Here is a 17766-nt window from a genome sequence, read left to right as displayed (position 1 = left end):
TCTTTCTTTTTTTGCTGCCAGTGTTCCAACAGAGGTATAATGGTTCATGCTTACATATTTGGAGATTTAGTGGCTTCTGCACTAACCAATGACTTCCTTTTTGTGTCTAGTCTGGGGACAAAGACAGTTCTGCAGGGAGTGGAAGTGAAGATGAGGAGTTTTATGATGCTGATGAAGAGACTCATATGATCAAGTAATGAAGAGAAGAAACACTGGCCTATTTTATGCCTTTTCTTACTTGTCCAGTCAGTCCAGGTATAAGACGAGTACTGAGGACCTTGCCTGTCAGGGAATGTAATTGGGCAAGTGCCTGTGTTTTTCCTGACTAGGAGAGGGGGTTGAGTGCTGCTCAGACTAATTACACCACTGATGCTCTCTGTATAAGACAGCCCGTTTGAATTCTTGTGGTTCAGAATGACAGCACACAGACTGCATTTGAAGCTAGGTGAGACAGTGAGGGTGGGATCATGTATTTCTGAAGCCTAGGAAATTACCTAGGCTTAGATGGATTTGGACAGGTCATCAATGGACATGTTTGTTATTTTATTTTCAAGGTGGTTGATTTTGATTCAGTATAAATTGATAAACTTGGAAACATTCACTGTTTGTTTTCTGCAGAGCATAAGTGGTCACAGAATGTGCTCTGTGCTACTCTACTGAGAACAAATTCCTGAAACTGTATGTTAAAAGGGCTTCTGCTTATTGAATAGGGTAGAGGCAACTATGAACATACGGTTTCTCTCTCTGCACGCAGACACCTGTGTGGAGTTAGAATGCAGCTGGTCAGTCATGAGCTGTGCATTAACTTAGTGATAATGGAAGGTTGAGAGGAAATACTACAGAAAAGAGCAACCATAATGCCTGCATACATGAAGGACTACTGATTTTTTTTTTTCTTTTCATCCACCAGGCATTTTCTTGGGCTGTCTTATGCATACATTTGCCACATGTTCCCCACATCTCAGCACTGCTGTTTTATAGCTTTGCCTACTTTTACCTTGTCCTCACGTTGCCATAAATATTGAAGTTCAACAAGTTCTCTCTCTGGTGAAATAATTCTGTGAAGGATGTAATTTCATGGGTGGGACATAAGTGAGGTATTTATCACATACTGTAGGTGTGAGGTGTGTGTCAGAATATATAGCTCACTTTTTTGTGGACCTATCTGTGTCTTTATTTCTGGAAGAAACTTAACTCTGAAGTGGTAAGAGGAATTATGGGTTGCTGTTGCCAGGAAGCTGCTAGTATTTATTTTAAATTCTTGTGTGTAGAAAAGGTCTAATTTAAAAAACAAAAAAGGGGGTGGGCAAACCTCTTTGAGACAGCATTTGGTTACTTGACATTGTTTCTTAACCAGGTGCTTGCTTAAGCACTTGGTTATTCGACCTTTTTGAGGAAGGCAACTTCCCTCTCCTGTTTACACTGAACTTTCTGTACGTGCTTCATTAGAGGGATAGGAAACCTCAAAATATGAACATGCGAAATATAGATGAGGCCTTACAAGGATTCAGTTCTCTTGATTACATTGTCATCTTCATCCTCTAACCTGTGGGTTTCTGTTTATTAAGATTGATTTCCATAGAATGTTTGTTAGTCTTTATACTTGGATTCCTAGCAAAGGGCCACACAATGGCAGCAAATATATCGTCAAGCTTCCTAGCCATTTTTGTGGATGTTAGACTAAAATTATTGTATTGAAAAAAAAATTAAATAAAAAAGCTGACTGCTGAATAGTTTCTGATTTAAACTGGGCAGCTCCTTCACTCTGAAAGGAAGTGAAAGTAAACAGCATCTGAAGTTTGCAGCTAGCTGCTTGAACTTTGTTCACTGGGAACTGTAATGCTGAGCAAAGTACAGCTACCCTGGTTGCTGCAGAGGGCAGCCTAGAGACTGCAGGTTCATGTGTGCAGTGTTCCCACTTGGCCCGAGCTTGATCCAGGCACTGACTGTAAGCAAAGTTGGGAACTTCATTCCCTATGGACAATGTGTCAGTATTGTGATTTTTGCCTGTGTTACGAGCTTCAGTAGAATTCTAGCCTGCCATCTTCACTTTGTTTTTTCTGGGTTGTTGAATGGTGTTGTAGATGTGGCAGGGGACTTTCAAACCCAGCTGGATACTCTTTCTGCCTCATTTGGCCCTTTTGTATGCAAGAAAATAGCATCAAATAAGTTACTTAGAAATACTTGGAAAGGTTGAATCTACTTGTTTAAAGAATTTTTTTAGTTTTGTGTTCATGGTTTGAATTATAGACAGCTGGAAAAAATGACTTTGTTTTGTTGCTGATGGCTTCTAAATAAATAAAACCTGCTGGCTTAGAAGCAAACAGTGATAAGCCTGGTGGTATTAACATGCTGCCAAGACCCAACAGGTTTTTTTAGGTGTTTGCTGCCTCTGTCCCCCTTTGGATGGTAGGTAGAGTATGTCACCTGAGAGGCAGACAGGAACTTGTTAGCCTTCCTGCCTCCATAGTTTTACTGACATTATCTGTTACTGGCCAGCCTGGTCATGCCATGGGACACCTCAACAAAATTTTCATTAGAACAGTAGGGTGCTATAATGCTTCAGGTGGAAGAGGTCACTCTTTGCAGGATCTGAGCAGACTTTTGTGACAGTACTCAATTTATAACTAAACTTACCTCTCCACTCATGCACTTTGATATTATAAGTATACATGTGTAAAATTGCAAAAATGAATGAAGAAAACATCAGTATTCTTTTCCATAAAGGTTGCTCTTCTTTTAGCCTTAAATGTGTCCCATGTTTGCACCTTTGGAATTTTAAAGGGCAGCATCATTTTTGTGTGAGCCATAGGAACCCTCTATTGTTACTTTCCTTGGACAGTTAATTCAGAAATTTTATAGGAGGGAATCCCTCCAGGAGAAGCTCAGCAATGTACTATCAGGCTTCTTACAATTACTTGCTCTACTGCTTTGTGTTCTGAGGTCCAAATATGTTAGGTGCATTAAGGTTCTTTTCAGAGAGGTTTGTTTTATAAGAACTGGCCTTTTGGTACAGAAACCTGTAGGACCACTTTTTTCTTACTCATAGAGTGAAATGCTTTATAATATTGAGACACTTGTGCTATATGTAGCAGTCACTGGGGAGAGATGCTGCAGAGTGTTTTGTAGCCTGTGATCAGCATTTTCTGTATCCAGATAGAGCGTTACTGCTAAGCAGTAGTTCTTCACTAGAACAGTACCTGCTGTTGTGGGTCTCACAACCGTGTTACCTGAAAGCCCAAATCAGAAGGTCAGAGAGAACTTGTGTCTTTGAAGTTGTGTGTAAGAGGTCTGCATAGGCCCAATTAATAAATCTCAGTGTTTGGGCAGTAAATTTTCCCAAAGGAGCTACTGGAGAGCAGAGGCTGATACAGTACTAGATGTATCATAGTTCATGACATACTGTAATGCTAAGAGTCTGAGACCCAATATCCTTGCTATAGTTGAGTGAAGTGTGACAACCTTATCCCACATTTTTTTTTACTAGAGTAGCTTTGTATACTAAGCAGCCTGCACTTGTAACTGGTTTGTGCTGTGCAGGAACTAGGATACCTATGCCCAAGATGAGAATTCCTTCCCTGGATTCCTTTGGGTTTGTAGCTCTTACTTTTTTCAGCTGGCTCACTCTGGGATTATGCTAGGGATGAGAGGGGCTTTCCCGTGGTGCTGATTAGTCAGATCTTATACTGTCTCAGGTGATGGATGTTTGGGATTCTGATATATGGGGACCTCACAAGTGATACTTTAATACAGCTAGGAGTGAAGGAGAGTGATAGGTCATATGAGACAGCATGAAGGAGAATTAGCTGGAGGGAGTCGAAAGAATAGAGGATTCAACAGAAACACTTTAGGGCAAGTGAAAACACAAGATAGTAGACATTGGGTGGAAATACCCTTCTTGGTGCTTGTGTTGACTTGAAGATTCTTCTTTCAGAACTAGCATTGGTTCCAGGATGTCCTGTTGAGAACACCAGTTTCCTAATTTCCTTTTCAATGCCAGCTTTTGTTCAGTACTACTGCTTTAGTGATGAAACATTTCTTTTAATCAATATAAAATGTGGCATGCTTCATTCTTGGACTCAGCTTTTCTATTAAATGGCCTGTCACTAAAATAATTAAAATTTGTAGAGTCCTCTTTTGGAGACTGCTGTATAACTGCTTATCGCTTTATTTGCCAGCTTCCCTTTAGAAAGGTAGGAAGATTAGAATTATTTGATGCATTTTTGTCACACAACTTCTTGTGAAGTGATACTTCAGCCTTCTAAAAGGATTTTACTATCCTGTCTATTTTTGATAGGCTGAAAAGAATAGAATAGGGAAGCAATTTGACAAGTCTCTTTTTAAAACTACGTCCCCTGAAAACAAAGCTTTCCATTTAGGGATTGGGAAAGTGCTGTTCAGAGACTCCCTGACAGACCAGAAACTTAGAAGCTGTGTGTTAAAGGAGGGTCACAGGTGACTTGGTGTTCAGGTCAGGGTTCTGGGTGAAGAACATGCCCACAGCTCTCCAGAGACACCTAATTAACGTGGAGCAGGTTGTAGCTAGTGACCACCTTTGTTACCGTCAAGGCTTTAAGGATTGCAGCCATGTGCTCCTCTGCTCACAGTGCACAAGCCATGTGAGGGTTTCCAGACAGTATGGATGTACTGAGGTTAGCAGAATATCCTCTGCAGAACCATGGGGAATGCAGCTGAGCTGTTAGTTTTCCAGCCTATTTCACCTGAGCGCATAAAAGCAGTTCACAAGAGAATGTTTTTGCTGTACTGAGGAAAAGGAGAAAGTGAGAAACAAACTTTTCTTGGAATGTGTTAATAAACATTTGAGCTAAAACTCTTGTTCCTGAGTCTTCTGCACAATCACCAAATGCAGATTTGTTTAGTAGTATTCTGTTTTAGCTGAAGGATGGCGTTCTATGTATGCTTTTTCCCACCCTGCTAGAGCTTCTTTGACCGTGCTCTTTGTCACAGCTGAATCTAGGCATCTGTGCATTCAAGTTGTGAGCCTTGCAGTAAATATGTCAGAAGAGCCCAAGAGCGGTGCTGTCACTTCATGATAGAAGTTAGTCTGGCCTGACATACTTAATGCCTGTGTCAGAAATGTCTATATTCAACTGTTTACCAAACAGGCTTAGGGTATACTGTATTTTGAGTCTCATTGCTTGTATCTTACTACAAGATGTATTAAGTGAAAAAAACATACCTACATAAGAGAACCTATGTGACAGATTGAAATGTAGGATTGGAGGGTGAACAAATTTATACAGAATTTTTCCATGCTATATATTTTTAATGCCTTGTCCAGTCTATTGTAGCCTTCAGATTTTCCAGGTGCTACCATTATTTCAGTCTAATAGAGCTGTGTAAACCATTCACCCTGACAGTATGAATTTAGGGAACTCTCTCATCTTACTTTTGGTACTACTTGCTGTTTCTGTCATTGTGAAAAAAGCTCCTGTATTGCCTAATGGGGAGCAGATTTTTCTGTTCTAATTAGAAGTGCCTGTTTTATAAAAGTCATCTTTAATTTCCCCAATCAACTTGATATGGGACTGTGTGTAAAGTAACATCATAGAATTGGATTACTCTAGTGCCAAAGACAGTTTTTGCTGGACAGCAATGGTCCAAAACTAGTTGTAGCTGCATTCATTTGGAATTCTTCCATGCAACCTGCTAAAACTGGTATTTACAAGCATCTCCAGAGCTTTAGGGGACAGAAAGAATGTTACCTTTGTTTGCTTGTCTTTCATTCCTGAGTTTGCTTAAGTAGCTTTTGTTTCTGAGAAACCAAAGAAATTAAATGAAGGATTTAAGATAAAGTGTAGGTTTTGTAGAACATGCAGAATTTGTACCACGTAGCTGTTAGAAATCTGCAGAGCCTGTTTGCTTCTGAGTTGCAGATGTCAAAGCTTACTCTAAGACTGATAAAACCTGGTGAAAAACTGCACATTGGAATTTGTTAGTTCATTCATCAGCCTTACAAATTAGCATTGCTAATAACAGCTTGCCTGGAGCTTCACAGGATCCAACAGATTTCTAGAAAATGCAGTCTGTCTGAGGCATTGCTAAATAATAATGCCTTGACTTTAAATCCCTATTACAACTAAAATTCACTGTAAGTCAGCCCTATCATGGCTGCTTGTTTGCCAGTAAATAGGCAGGTGGCTAAAAGTTTGTGCAGTGAGAGCTGGCTGCCCTAATAAGAATGGTTTCAAAGAAATAATCTGCTTTCTCCGGTGTGTATGCAGAATGAAGTGGGACCATGGGGTGTAAGGGTCCTCTCATATACAGCAAGCTTATAGAATGGAGTATGTTTAAATAAGTATTTGCCCACCCTCATTTACAGAAGGGTTGTAGAGGAAACAGTTCTTTAGCATGCATGTCACTGCTTCCCACCAAGACATCTGAGGTGCTTGTGTTATGCCTACTTTATCAGGAGGCAGGCAAAGAGTATGGCAGTAAGAAAACCTTTGCCAATACTGAAAATTATATTTACTTAAAGGTGTCCCATGAGAGGTATCTGGCACATCTGTGTTCAAACAAAATGTTTTTAAATGATGGAAACATGATTGGGAGACCAGCATTTCTGTTGTTAGTTTGTAGGGGGGAAAAAAAATAATCAGTGTTGCACACACTGATAAAAATTGTTACAGAGCAGACAACTGCTGGGTGATTTTGATAAAAGAATTTATTGTGGTTGCTGTGATTTCAAGTACACATCTGAAGGACTGGTTTTGAGTACTTGATCCATGTCACTCCTCAAAGTCTAACCCAAACTTTACTTTGTTCTTGTTAAAATTTAAGTCATGTAGAGATTGGAAGAATATTTTTCATATGGAGACTTCTATTGCACTACTTTTCCTTCCTGAATCTAATAATATTTTGATTTTTAAGCTACCTCTTTATGTTGAGCTTTTTTGTCAATTTTGTATTTAATTTTTAGGAAAATACAAAATAGTTCCCTTTTTTTATTTATGTGGGAATCCATTACTTTAAACAGAAGGAGGGCTTGTGGTCTTTAAGTTTTTCTTAAAGGCCTTTTAAATTTAGTTAAAAGACTTACGCTTTTAAAGGAGCAGAATAATGTACACACAGGAGAACCCATGTTCTAAGTGTGTATGTTTGCTCTTAGAAGGGTCAGAAAGCCCTTAATTGTACCCTAACCTCAGTTGAGGGCATGACTTTTTGGTGGGGGCAATAAGAAGTTTTGAGTTGAGTTTTAATTTAATTTATTGCTAATTAAAGAGCTTTTAGTTACTGGTTCTGGTATTGAAAGAAAAAAATAAACAAAACACTGAGAGAAAACACTACTCCTCTCTTCCAGACACCACTCCTCCCTCTCTCCCCTATGCCATCCCCCACCCCATGGGGTCTCCAATTCCTTGGCTGCATGTTATGCTCAGTCCCTTCAGCAAGGCAATAGGCAGCACAGGAGACTGGGATCAGTCTGTTGTGCTTGCTGTTCTTTCACTGCTCCTTGTTTCTTACTCAACTGCTCTTGTGTGGGTTTATTCACCAGCTGCAGTCCCTTTAGAGTTGTAGCTCTTGCTGAGTTTACTCTCAGCCTCTGCTCAGGCTATGATTTTCCATTGGCATTCCTCCTGCTCAGCTGTCTCTCCTCTCTGCTCCTCTTGTGCTGGCATGCTGTTACCCTTTTTTTCCTCCTACTGCTATAGCACTGTAATCTCTCTTTCTTGGCATTTTTGCCCTTTCTTAAACATGCTTTTGCAGAAGTGCCAGAAACTCATCTGACAGTGTTTAAGTGCCCACTGTGCCTGAGAGGCAATGGACACTAATTGAAACACAGGAGGATCCATCTCAACATAGGGAAGCACTTTTTTACTGTGAGGGTGACCGAGCACTGGTATGGGTTGCCTGGAGAGGTTGTGGAGTCTCCATGCATGAAGATATTCAAAAGCCATCTGGACATAGTCCTAGGAAGCCTGCTTGAGCAGGGGGGTTGGACAAGATGACCTCCAGAGCTCCCTTCCAGCCTCGGCCATTCTGGGATTTCTGTGCTGCCCGTTGCTGAGCTGGCTGGGACCAGCATGGGACAGTCCCTGGCTTCTTCCCACACAAGGCTCCCTGCAGCCCCCTTACTGCCAAAACCCTGACAGTTATGCTCAATATTTGTCTGTACAGGGTTTTCTTGTAAATCAAGTCCTTATAGTTTGGGCTGACAGTTTTTGTGAGTGGTAGTTGGTACTGTATTCCCTTTCTGTGTTACTGTGGTCTTAGGTCAGGACAATTAAACTCCTAAGGATATAATGAGACACCTATGGCCAAGTTCTGTGTCTGGTTACACTTACATTCCTGCTGATTTTAGAAGACACAACTTCAATCTCCACTTGACCAGAGGAGCAGCTAAAGGGGTAAACTACTTTCTTTCTGTTCAAGCCTTCATCATCATGAAAACAAATCTTTGTATAGTCTCTGTATCATGTGGACTTTATTGCTTCCTTATGCCAGTTTAATTTGAACCAACATTCAAAAGTCCTTGCCAGTTGAGAGTTGAGTAACAGGAAAGTGGGAGTAGAGGGGAATAGATTCACTGCTTCAAATAAAAATCAAGTTGTGTATAGTTGGTGTGCGTATTTTTAAATATTTGATTTGGATTACTTGAATACTGAGTGTTATGAGCCTTCCCACGTTAATATGAGGACTGATATATTTCAGAAGTACTTTGTCTTCTTTAAATGTATTAGTGTGCTGTTGTTAACTCAGAATTGTGCTGCTGAAAAGTCTGTTTTTAAAACACTTGATCAGAGAAGTCACAACTAAAGACAGCATAAGCTTTTCCACAACAGACCTTTTATGGTGGTATAGTCATATGTTCTGTGAACAGCTGTTGGATCCATCTTCTTAAGATGTTCTTTGCCATAGGTGAGGGGCCATAACAAATATTGTAATATTCAGCATAATTGCACTTATCTATTCTGTTTTCTTAACGTATTTCCTATGCATACTGCCTTACCTGTATGTACTGTACTTCACTGGAGGTACAGAAGGTAAATATCAGGTTCTTAATTTATAAAATATAAATGAGTTCTAAATAATTCTGTGATATTACATATTTTCCAGTGTTATCTGTCTTCTAAGAGGGTGATGGTGGTAAGCCCAGGTGAATTTAGTCAAAAGTTAATATTGGCAGTCTTTACATTCTCACTTAATTTCTGAATTATTTTAGTCATCTGAAATATAGTTTTTGTTTTAAGATTTTTGTAGAGGCTACCCTGTGTTAGTAAACCAACTTTCAGGTGATTTGTAACAGCTCTGATACTGCCTCTGACTCATAGAATTCATATAATGTGTTTAACTTATTTTGTGCCTTTGCTTCCCCTGACACAAAATCTCTCAATAAAAACAAGCTCTTTTGCAACACTGCAAGCCTATCTTATTGTACTGATTTTTTTTACTTGCCTGACCCCTTTGTTTTGTTTTCTGGAGGGGGCTGAAGCTCTCATAATAGAATAGATATTTATAACGGACTCTGCGGAAGAAAATTGACAAGGTGGAAAGCAGGTCATTTTGGAATGGCAGTGCTACAAAGCGCCTGGGAAACTGGGACTGTCAGTACTAATCAATATATTCCACCATATCTATCACAAATCATTTCTAACAAAAACCGGCACCAGTGGAATGTGAGAATCAATTTACTACCGGCTTCAGTTGTGCTGATTGATGTTGAAAGACTGGGAACACTTTGGGGGGGGGGGGGGGGGGTTTAGCATAGCAAAATGTTTGTGATGGTGTTACTAACATTGTACTGGGAGAGTTCCCAGCAACACTAGTTGGTACTTAACACCCCTTCTTTAAAGTGTTACACAAATGCACAAAAACATAGTCCCTGTTCTCAGGGCTTCTGCGTAAACATCTGGGCAGGAATGGCAGAATTTGAACATTTGTCTGTATTATCTGGAAATTAGGTGATAAATAGCTTGACTGCATTTCCTGTCCCCTGTCCAGTGACAAATATTGTCTGAATCTGAAAAAAAAAGTGACTGTGGGAAATAGGGATCGATGCTCTATGTTTTTTTTTTAAACTGCTGGGTACCAGAGCTTTCATACCTCTGTATATGCTTTAAAAGAAACAAACAAAAAAAAAGTAATTTAAAGATTCTCCTTGAATAGCTAGTCCCTTGAGCAGATGACAGAGCACTTAATCTATCAGTATTTTACAGTGTACATACTAGAGACAGGTGGTCTACATTATAGATAATATTACCAGACCTTGTGTTATGTTGCATTTTACTCTTCCTCAACAAGGAGCTAAGAACAACAGTCTAACCCTGTTCATGCTTCCTGGGCACAGATGGCTGCAAATGTTATCCTTTACTCTTGTATTGCTTACTGCAAAAGAAAAGTGCAACCATGTTAAGTATCTTTTCTGATTAATCTGTCATATGTGCATTCTAGAATCTCCTGAAACTTTAAATAAGGGATTTTGAAGTCTTTTGAGCTCCAAGTGTTTTTATTAGCAGCCTTTCTAGAATTAGTAATTAGAATATATGAAGCATCCACCAGCATCCAAAATCACTTGTATTGTTCATCCCTTGATCTGAAGTTATGAGACAAAGGCCATCTTGTTCTTGTTATTACCAGTTCTTGTGAGCCTTAATCTTATTTCTGGTACTTGAGATACTTAAGATTTTACTTTAGTTTTCACTTTTCCTGCTGTTTCACCGTGATTGAAGGGCCAGTTTTTCAGATGTGTCTAGTTATGTGCTCAGCATAGTTCCACCCTTAGCCATTCAGATTTGGTCCCTTCTCTACTATGTTTCAACTACACACTGCAGGGAACTACTAGCCTGAAAGAGTTTTTTGGTTGTCATCTACATGAGGGTAAGGAGTGCTTCTGTGAGCAGCCATTGGGTATGGCAGTATGATTTGCTGCACCCAAGGGCTGTTTTACATTGATGCACCTTTCTTTTGAAGCTGAGTTGTGTTAACTTGGGCTGCTCTTAAATGCAGCTCTGCTTGCCTGTGCTTTGTCTGGGAACTGGCTTTATCTTGCTGTAACTGGAGCCTATTTGACTACCAAGCCATAGTGTTGTACTCTATGTTGGGCCAAGATTAGGAAAACCAGGGTGAGACACCAAGAATGGGGAAAGAGGCCACAAATTACACATGGGAGGGACTGTAGTTCGTGTGGCTGTGAGATTTTTTCTTTATTAGTCAGTGTAGCTCTAATCTTTGCTTTGTTGTGATGCTTCTGCTGTCAGTAATTTTTCACACTGACAAGAGGAAGACACCTCTGGAAGGTATCAAATGGGAGATGTGGAACTAAAATGCCACCCCATGAAAGCAGGGACTTTTTGAGAAATGTGCTTGTCCCTTGCCAATAACAGCCAGTACTGGTGTTGAGATGGCAGTGGTAAGCGTTGCCTACCAGCTGCCAAACAGCTATCAGGCAAAATTACTCAGTTCTTCCGAACTGCACCAAGCTCAGATTTAACAAAAGTTACCTCACTTGTACTGGACTCAAGACTATTTCCAAGCAGTGCACTTCTGAGAGAGGCTTAGCTCTGCCTTTTCCAGCATTGTCATCTCACATCTTGTTGGTTACACAGAGTCAAGACAAATACTTGTAGTTGAATTCTCTTGTCTTGATGAATAAAGGTCTCTAATCCTGATTAAGAGTACCTTCAATGAACTACCCTTGCTGCAGGGAAGCTGGGGGAACCTCAGCTTATTGATCAAACTTGGTAGCAGCGTGTAATATAATGTCATACTTGGAAAAGTGGTTCTTGGGTGACTTATTCTTGCCATTTCTTTTTCTAGTAAAGATGACAAAGATGGAACTGATCAGATTTACCTCCATCTTGGGGAGGAAGTAATATGCTCCAGAAAAATTGTAGCATTCCTTTTGATCTCACTTTCCCTTCCACACTTCTGCTACTGAAAGGTAGCTAAGATATGACAATCCTGCAATCTGTTCTGGAGCTAAAAGTGGGCAATTTTGTTCATTTCTCTGCACTTTGTATAATCCATGCAGTAGCTTGGCAAAACTACAGAGGGCTCGCTGAAGGGAAGGCTGACTGATCCATGCAGATGGGATTACTTGGAAGTTTGCAGGTTCAGTAACAATTAAAAATCTGGTTCAGCTTTATTTTGATTCAGCTATGGACCAGATCCATAAAGATTGAGACACTGAGCCATGGACCAGATCCCAAAGCTCGAGTGCTCTATTGTGGGTTGTTGTTTTTTTTTATTTATTGTCTTTTTAGGATTGTTGTTAGCTCTCAGATCCTGCATCTGGCAGTATGAGGCTCCTGATCCCTGACCTGTCTTCCAGCTGCTCTGCTTACCAGGCATGCCAGGACAAGGCAGTGCCTTTGGTAACATCATGATGGAGCTGTCTGCTGCGTGTGTGGAATATAGACAGAAAAACAAGCATAAGCAGCATTCAGGTGCCTTGTGCAAGTAAAAATTACTGATAAAGGAAGTTGTTTGGTGTAGGGTAATTCCTCTCTTGATTGACTGCTGCTTCTTCTAAGAGCTCCTGCAAAGCTTTGTCACCTCCCAAAGCTATTAGTAGCACTTGGATTTGGTAGAAATCCTCTACCTCATTTTGGATGGTGAGTGCACCATATAGTAGAAACTACCTCTGCACAAGTCCTAGCAATTGACTGACAGTTCCTTCCTCTTCTGCAAATATGAGGTGCTAACTTCCAAACTCTGGGCTCAGGTAAATGTAGAAGCTGTTAGAGGAAGTATTATGTCTACAGTTACACCAAGAAGCCAAGTGTGGGTCAGCACAGAGCTCCCTTGTGTGGCAGGAGGGCAGCGGGGCTCCATCCTTTGGCATGCCTCTACTGCTGTTTGTAAAGATCTGCCCTGCCAGCCTGAGCCTGCAATGCTGCTTTTTTTTTTTTTTCTTTATGGTGCTGCTTTCCTGCTGTGCAGTCACCCATGTTTTTCTGTAACAATGGAAGTGGCTGCTTGTGCTTCATGTATTGGTGTTTTTCCTGCAATTTTAAGCCTGCATCAAGGCACCTCACCAGCTATGTTGTATATCCTGACCCATGGATACATTTGCAGTGGGTACCAAACACCCATCCTGCTGTATATTAGTTCTTAAATAGCACTGGGAGTCTTGCACTTGCACAGGCCCTATTCTGTTTGGGTCAAGCACTCTTTCTGGTTTGTTTAATACTCACTTTGAAAGGTTTGATTAAAGGAAGCAGAGAAAAATCCTCTCAAGCCCCTGCAAGCCCTGTCAATGCACACGCTACCAATGCAGTGATTAGGACAGAACCTTTTGAATACTACAGCTGAAATTGGCACCAGCTCTGTGTAAGTCACTTTTTTTCACCAAAGTTTGTTGCTTTCTTGAACCCTCTACTGCTGCTACCATCTATAAAATGGAGACAGCACAGGTTCACCAGATCACGGGTTATGTTCAGTTAGTGTCTATAATGACGATGCTGGGCACAGATCATCTCTGTTATAAAGTTGGCATGAAGATGTCATAGAGAAAAGCTGAAAATTCCTAGGAAACTAAATTTTTAATGCTTCGATCCTTGCATGGTACATAGGGAGGGTAAACTTTTGGGCTGGCGTAACTTTCAGAAACAGTATGCACAAGGGCAGGAGAAAGCAGTGCTTACACAGTGTCCTTTTCTCAGGCATATTGGGTTGTTTGAATTGAGGGTCCATTATCTTCTCTAAAATTTTTAATTACAGCTGTGGCTATTTGGTCTTTTTCTCTGCTGGCCTTTGGTTTGTTAGAGAGCAGTGAACGGATTAGACATTCACTCAGATGAGATCTTTGTTGTCCGTGATAGCAGGAACTGGACTGAATGACCCTGTGCTCCTGTGAATGCTGTTCCGTTTCCTCTTCCCTTCTAACACAAATTCAGGATTGTGGAGAAGCAGTCCTGCCCTCTCCTACCAGATGACTGGTAGCTTTATTCACTTTGATTCCCCTCCTAAATGCACACACGCACACACATCTGCCTGCCCTCCCCTTCTACGAAAGCCCAAGGAGCAAAGAGAAGGCTTGCTCCTTCATGCACTAACCTGGCCAAGCAACTTGTTCTGCATATTCCTGGGTTTTTATTCTGGGATTGTTTCTCCTCCCCAACTCCTGCTTTCAGTGCTCTGAATCTGCATTTAACTAGTTCTAGCCCTAAATATCTACCCTGTGTCCTATCACTGCCTGGAGCAGATGCGGCACAAATGATTGACCCTCTCCCTTTGGCAATTTGGTTTTGACTGCACAAAGCAGCCAATAAAGTAGAAAGGGCTGGGCAGTTGATTACAGGGATTAGTTTGAAGCTGTATAGTTTTATAGTCTAAGATAGAGGAGGAAGTGTTTGCTTGAAGAATGCAATTGCACTCCTCCTTTCTCCTGTTGCCCGCTTTTGACGATAAGTTTTTAGAAGTTGCCGACTAAATGAATAACACATGTATTTGCCAGACACGGTTTGAACTGGAGGCTGTTAACTCATTTTCCAGTGACTGAAGTTGGAGTGTGTAGCAATGCAGGTCATGATCTGATCTGTCTAGAAATTCTCTGAAAAGACCTGACTGAAGCCTCTGTTGAGATTGTCTCTCAGACAAGGCTGGTTCTTACTAGTTTGTCTACTGAATCTCTTGATCTGCTTTGTGCTTTGGTACATATATCATACTTCTAATAAAGAACTTCTCTTCGCTCACTTCTGCTGGTGCTCTCATTCTCAGCTGTATAGTAATTGTTCCCTCATGGCAATTGTTTTCCTTAGGGCCCTTGCAGTATAGAGTCTTAATGGTTCTCTCCTCCCCTCCTTTCTTCCCACCCAAAGCATGCAGTTGTCGGGCCCTTTCCCTGTGCTTTTCTTGATACACTTCTACAGGTTGTACTGACACGATCTTCCTTTATCCTGATTTGCTGCTTTAGCTTCAATGCCATGTTAGTCTCAGAACACAACACAGTGTCCAAGTTGGCATATCCTAGGGATCACCTATTAGTTGGAAGTTTGATATCTATTACCTCTGTGTGTGTGAGGTGACACAAGCTGAGAAGTTTGATCAGACAGCTTTTACAGTAAATTGGCCATACTGCTAACCAAGATCGTACAAAACTACAGCTGCTTTGATGTGGTTCAAGCTCTTGCAAAATGTGGCTGTCCAGCCCTCTTCACGCTGTCTTGTTTTGGTGGTTTTTTTTGTGGTTGGTTGGGCTTTTTGATTTGTTGGTTTGTTTTTTTGTTTGGTTGGTTTGTTTGTTTGTTTTGTTTTGTTTTTTTAAAAATCTCACTTCCCTCCCATACAAAGGTATCTCCCAGCACTCAGAATTGGCTCCCAAGGATCAGGCTCTTTGGGTCTGGAGACCCTTCTCAACTGCTTGCTGAAGCTGACCTCCAATAACTATATTTTCATCAAGAGAAAGCAATAGATCTTATGGGTATGTAGCTGTCATTGGCCTGTGAGATGAGACACCTAGTTTCTAGTTCTGGCTCCAGTGAACACTTGTACATTTTCTACTAGTCAGTCACTGGATGAAGCACAAAAACAGGGATCCCAGTCTGCATCTTCTGTCTCCCAGGTGAGTGTGTGTTGAAGTGACTAGTCTCACTTAGTGCTGGTGATTTATTCAATTTGCTTCAAACTGCCATAGACTCAAGCAATAAGTTCTGAATAGGGTCAGTTTGGACAAAAAGCAAAGTGTAAAAATAATACAAGCTAACATTGTTTGTGCTCTGGAGGGCAGCCATAATAAAAATACCAGCTCCTGGAAATGCTGTGGTCCAGTCTGATTCAGCCCCTCATATAGCATCATTGCCAGCGCGCTCCTTGTTTTGGCTCTTGTAAACCTCAGCCGTGGTCTGTCCGTCCCAGAGTTATCGTGCCTCTAGATTTAAAGTCCTTTTCTTGGCAGCTGAAAATAATGTCTACCAAGAGCTGAGTAAACCTATGCTGAGTTCAAAAATGAGGCAGCTTTTTCTCACCTGCCAAGACTTCCAGTGCTTTTTCAGTGTTTTTCCAGTTCCACTGTGCTCTGCCAAACATGATGTTTTCTCCAGACGCCGTTCTTCTAACCATGTGTTTAAATCAGTGAGAGCTTCTTGGTATTAAGTATTTCCTTTTTGGCATTCAGACCATTTACCTAGGCGTATACATAAAAGTGCTGGAAGGCTCCTGTTTTTATGAATGTTGGCTACAGGTAGTTTTTCAAGATGTTCCAATCAGGATATCCCTCCAATAGATCAGTGGTTGTAGTTTAGTGATGGATGAAACATCATGGTAGAAAAAATAACCTTTGCAGATGCTTGGAAATGGTCTAATGAAATTTTTTATGTTTAAATCATGATGCACTGAACTTGTACTATTTCCGTGAACTTTCAGAGGACAATACATGGATTTAGAACTGAAAATGCCAATTTTCCTGTGCAACATCTCAGTCAAGTCTCCCAGGAACCTCAGAGCTGATGCAGCCAGGGCTCCCAGAGTCATCCACCCCTGCCACCCTCTGAGCTGACCATTATGAACTTGGAAATTTCCAGGCTCTTCGAACAGCTCACCGCACTAGGTACCAGTGATCCTGGCAATACTAGAAGCCCTGCTATGATTTATGTTTGCTACCCAGTGGCTTGCATCTTAACAACAGCTACAAAACTTGACTAGATTCTTGTGAATTTGCTAGTTGAAGCTGGTCAGTGGTGGGTAGCAGTGTCATAAACTCAGCATTTTTCAGGATGTCCTGCATCCTCAGCTAGTGATAATGGACTGATCTCTCTGTTCGGAAACGCTATGCTGCAGCCTGAAAAGATTCAGGTTGTAAACAATTCTGGATTTCAAATCTCTTCACAGGTTGAGAGAACTCATTTCTAGCAAAAGCTATCTGCCTTTTTCTGACATGTCCGGTATGGCCACAAATGAAAAAAAGATATCAGGCTTGATAAACCACTGGACGTGAGCCAATGCAATGCTTAGTTTGGAAGGGATATAAACCTTTAACTTACTTGATATGAAGTGCAGGCCCAAGGCTAATGTGAGAACATGTGGCAGTGAGAATAAGCAGCATAGGCATTTGGAGTGTTTCTGAGCCTGCCAGGTATTGATTGGTGAGGGGTGGGAGTGAGTGGAGAAGCATTTCAATTTGGCATCCAAATGTGATTCTGATGCTGTCACAGTGAATTAGCAGCGCTTTCTTTTCCCTGTAGTCCATCGCAGGCTTCTGTCATTGAAGCATCCCCTTTCCCTGTATCCACTTGTTAAAAGACAAAGTGAGAAGAACACAAATAAATTCACAGAACTTGTGCCCCCAAAAAGCCTGATTACGTTATGCTAGTATCCTCTGAATGGAAATGCTGAACAGTACTGAACCATCACTGCTAAAGACCCTTAGAGCATAAATGTTATAGGGGATTCATGCTACAATTACTCATTTTGTACAGTCATTTAATCCACTAATGGGGAGAAATGGGGCAACAGTTTAAGAAGGCAAGAGAACTGTCAGAGATTATTAAATCTACTGGGTTGATTTGTTTTGATAGCCTCTCTTGACCCAAGTGCATGCTTCAGCTAATGCAACAGACTTAATGCCTCTGGTAATTAGAGCAAGAAGTGATGGGTCATCATTAGCAGCTGCAGATTAAGGGTTGTATTTCATCTGGAAGGCAGCATCTTCAACTGGGCTTATTTGTTTCTACTGCAGATCATCTGTGAGTCACAAGTGGTTCATTGGACCAACTCATTTGTGTGATTTAGTAGAGGCTTTTTAATACATGCTTACTGTTCCATATGGGTAGTTTTTCTATAGTTGCCAAACAGAAAATGCCACAA

General features: G+C 40.9%; 1 protein-coding gene across 1 annotated transcript in view; it reads left to right on the top strand.

Annotated features, from left to right (window-relative positions):
* SLC22A15 (solute carrier family 22 member 15) overlaps positions 1 to 9384 on the top strand; it is a 43818-nt gene extending 34434 nt beyond the window's left edge. Inside the window, exon 12 of the mRNA XM_064465829.1 lies at positions 111 to 9384. Within this exon, the coding sequence (XP_064321899.1) occupies positions 111 to 197 (87 nt within the window). The 3' untranslated portion in view covers positions 198 to 9384. The remainder of the gene's footprint in view (positions 1 to 110) is intronic.
* The last annotated feature ends 8382 nt before the right edge of the window (positions 9385 to 17766 follow it).

Source organism: Phalacrocorax carbo, chromosome 1 (assembly GCF_963921805.1).
Source record: "Phalacrocorax carbo chromosome 1, bPhaCar2.1, whole genome shotgun sequence".
NCBI classification, from domain to species: Eukaryota; Metazoa; Chordata; class Aves; order Suliformes; family Phalacrocoracidae; genus Phalacrocorax; species Phalacrocorax carbo.
The sequence above is the reverse complement of the archived record's forward strand: the minus strand, read 5'-3'. Positions and strand labels throughout refer to the sequence as shown.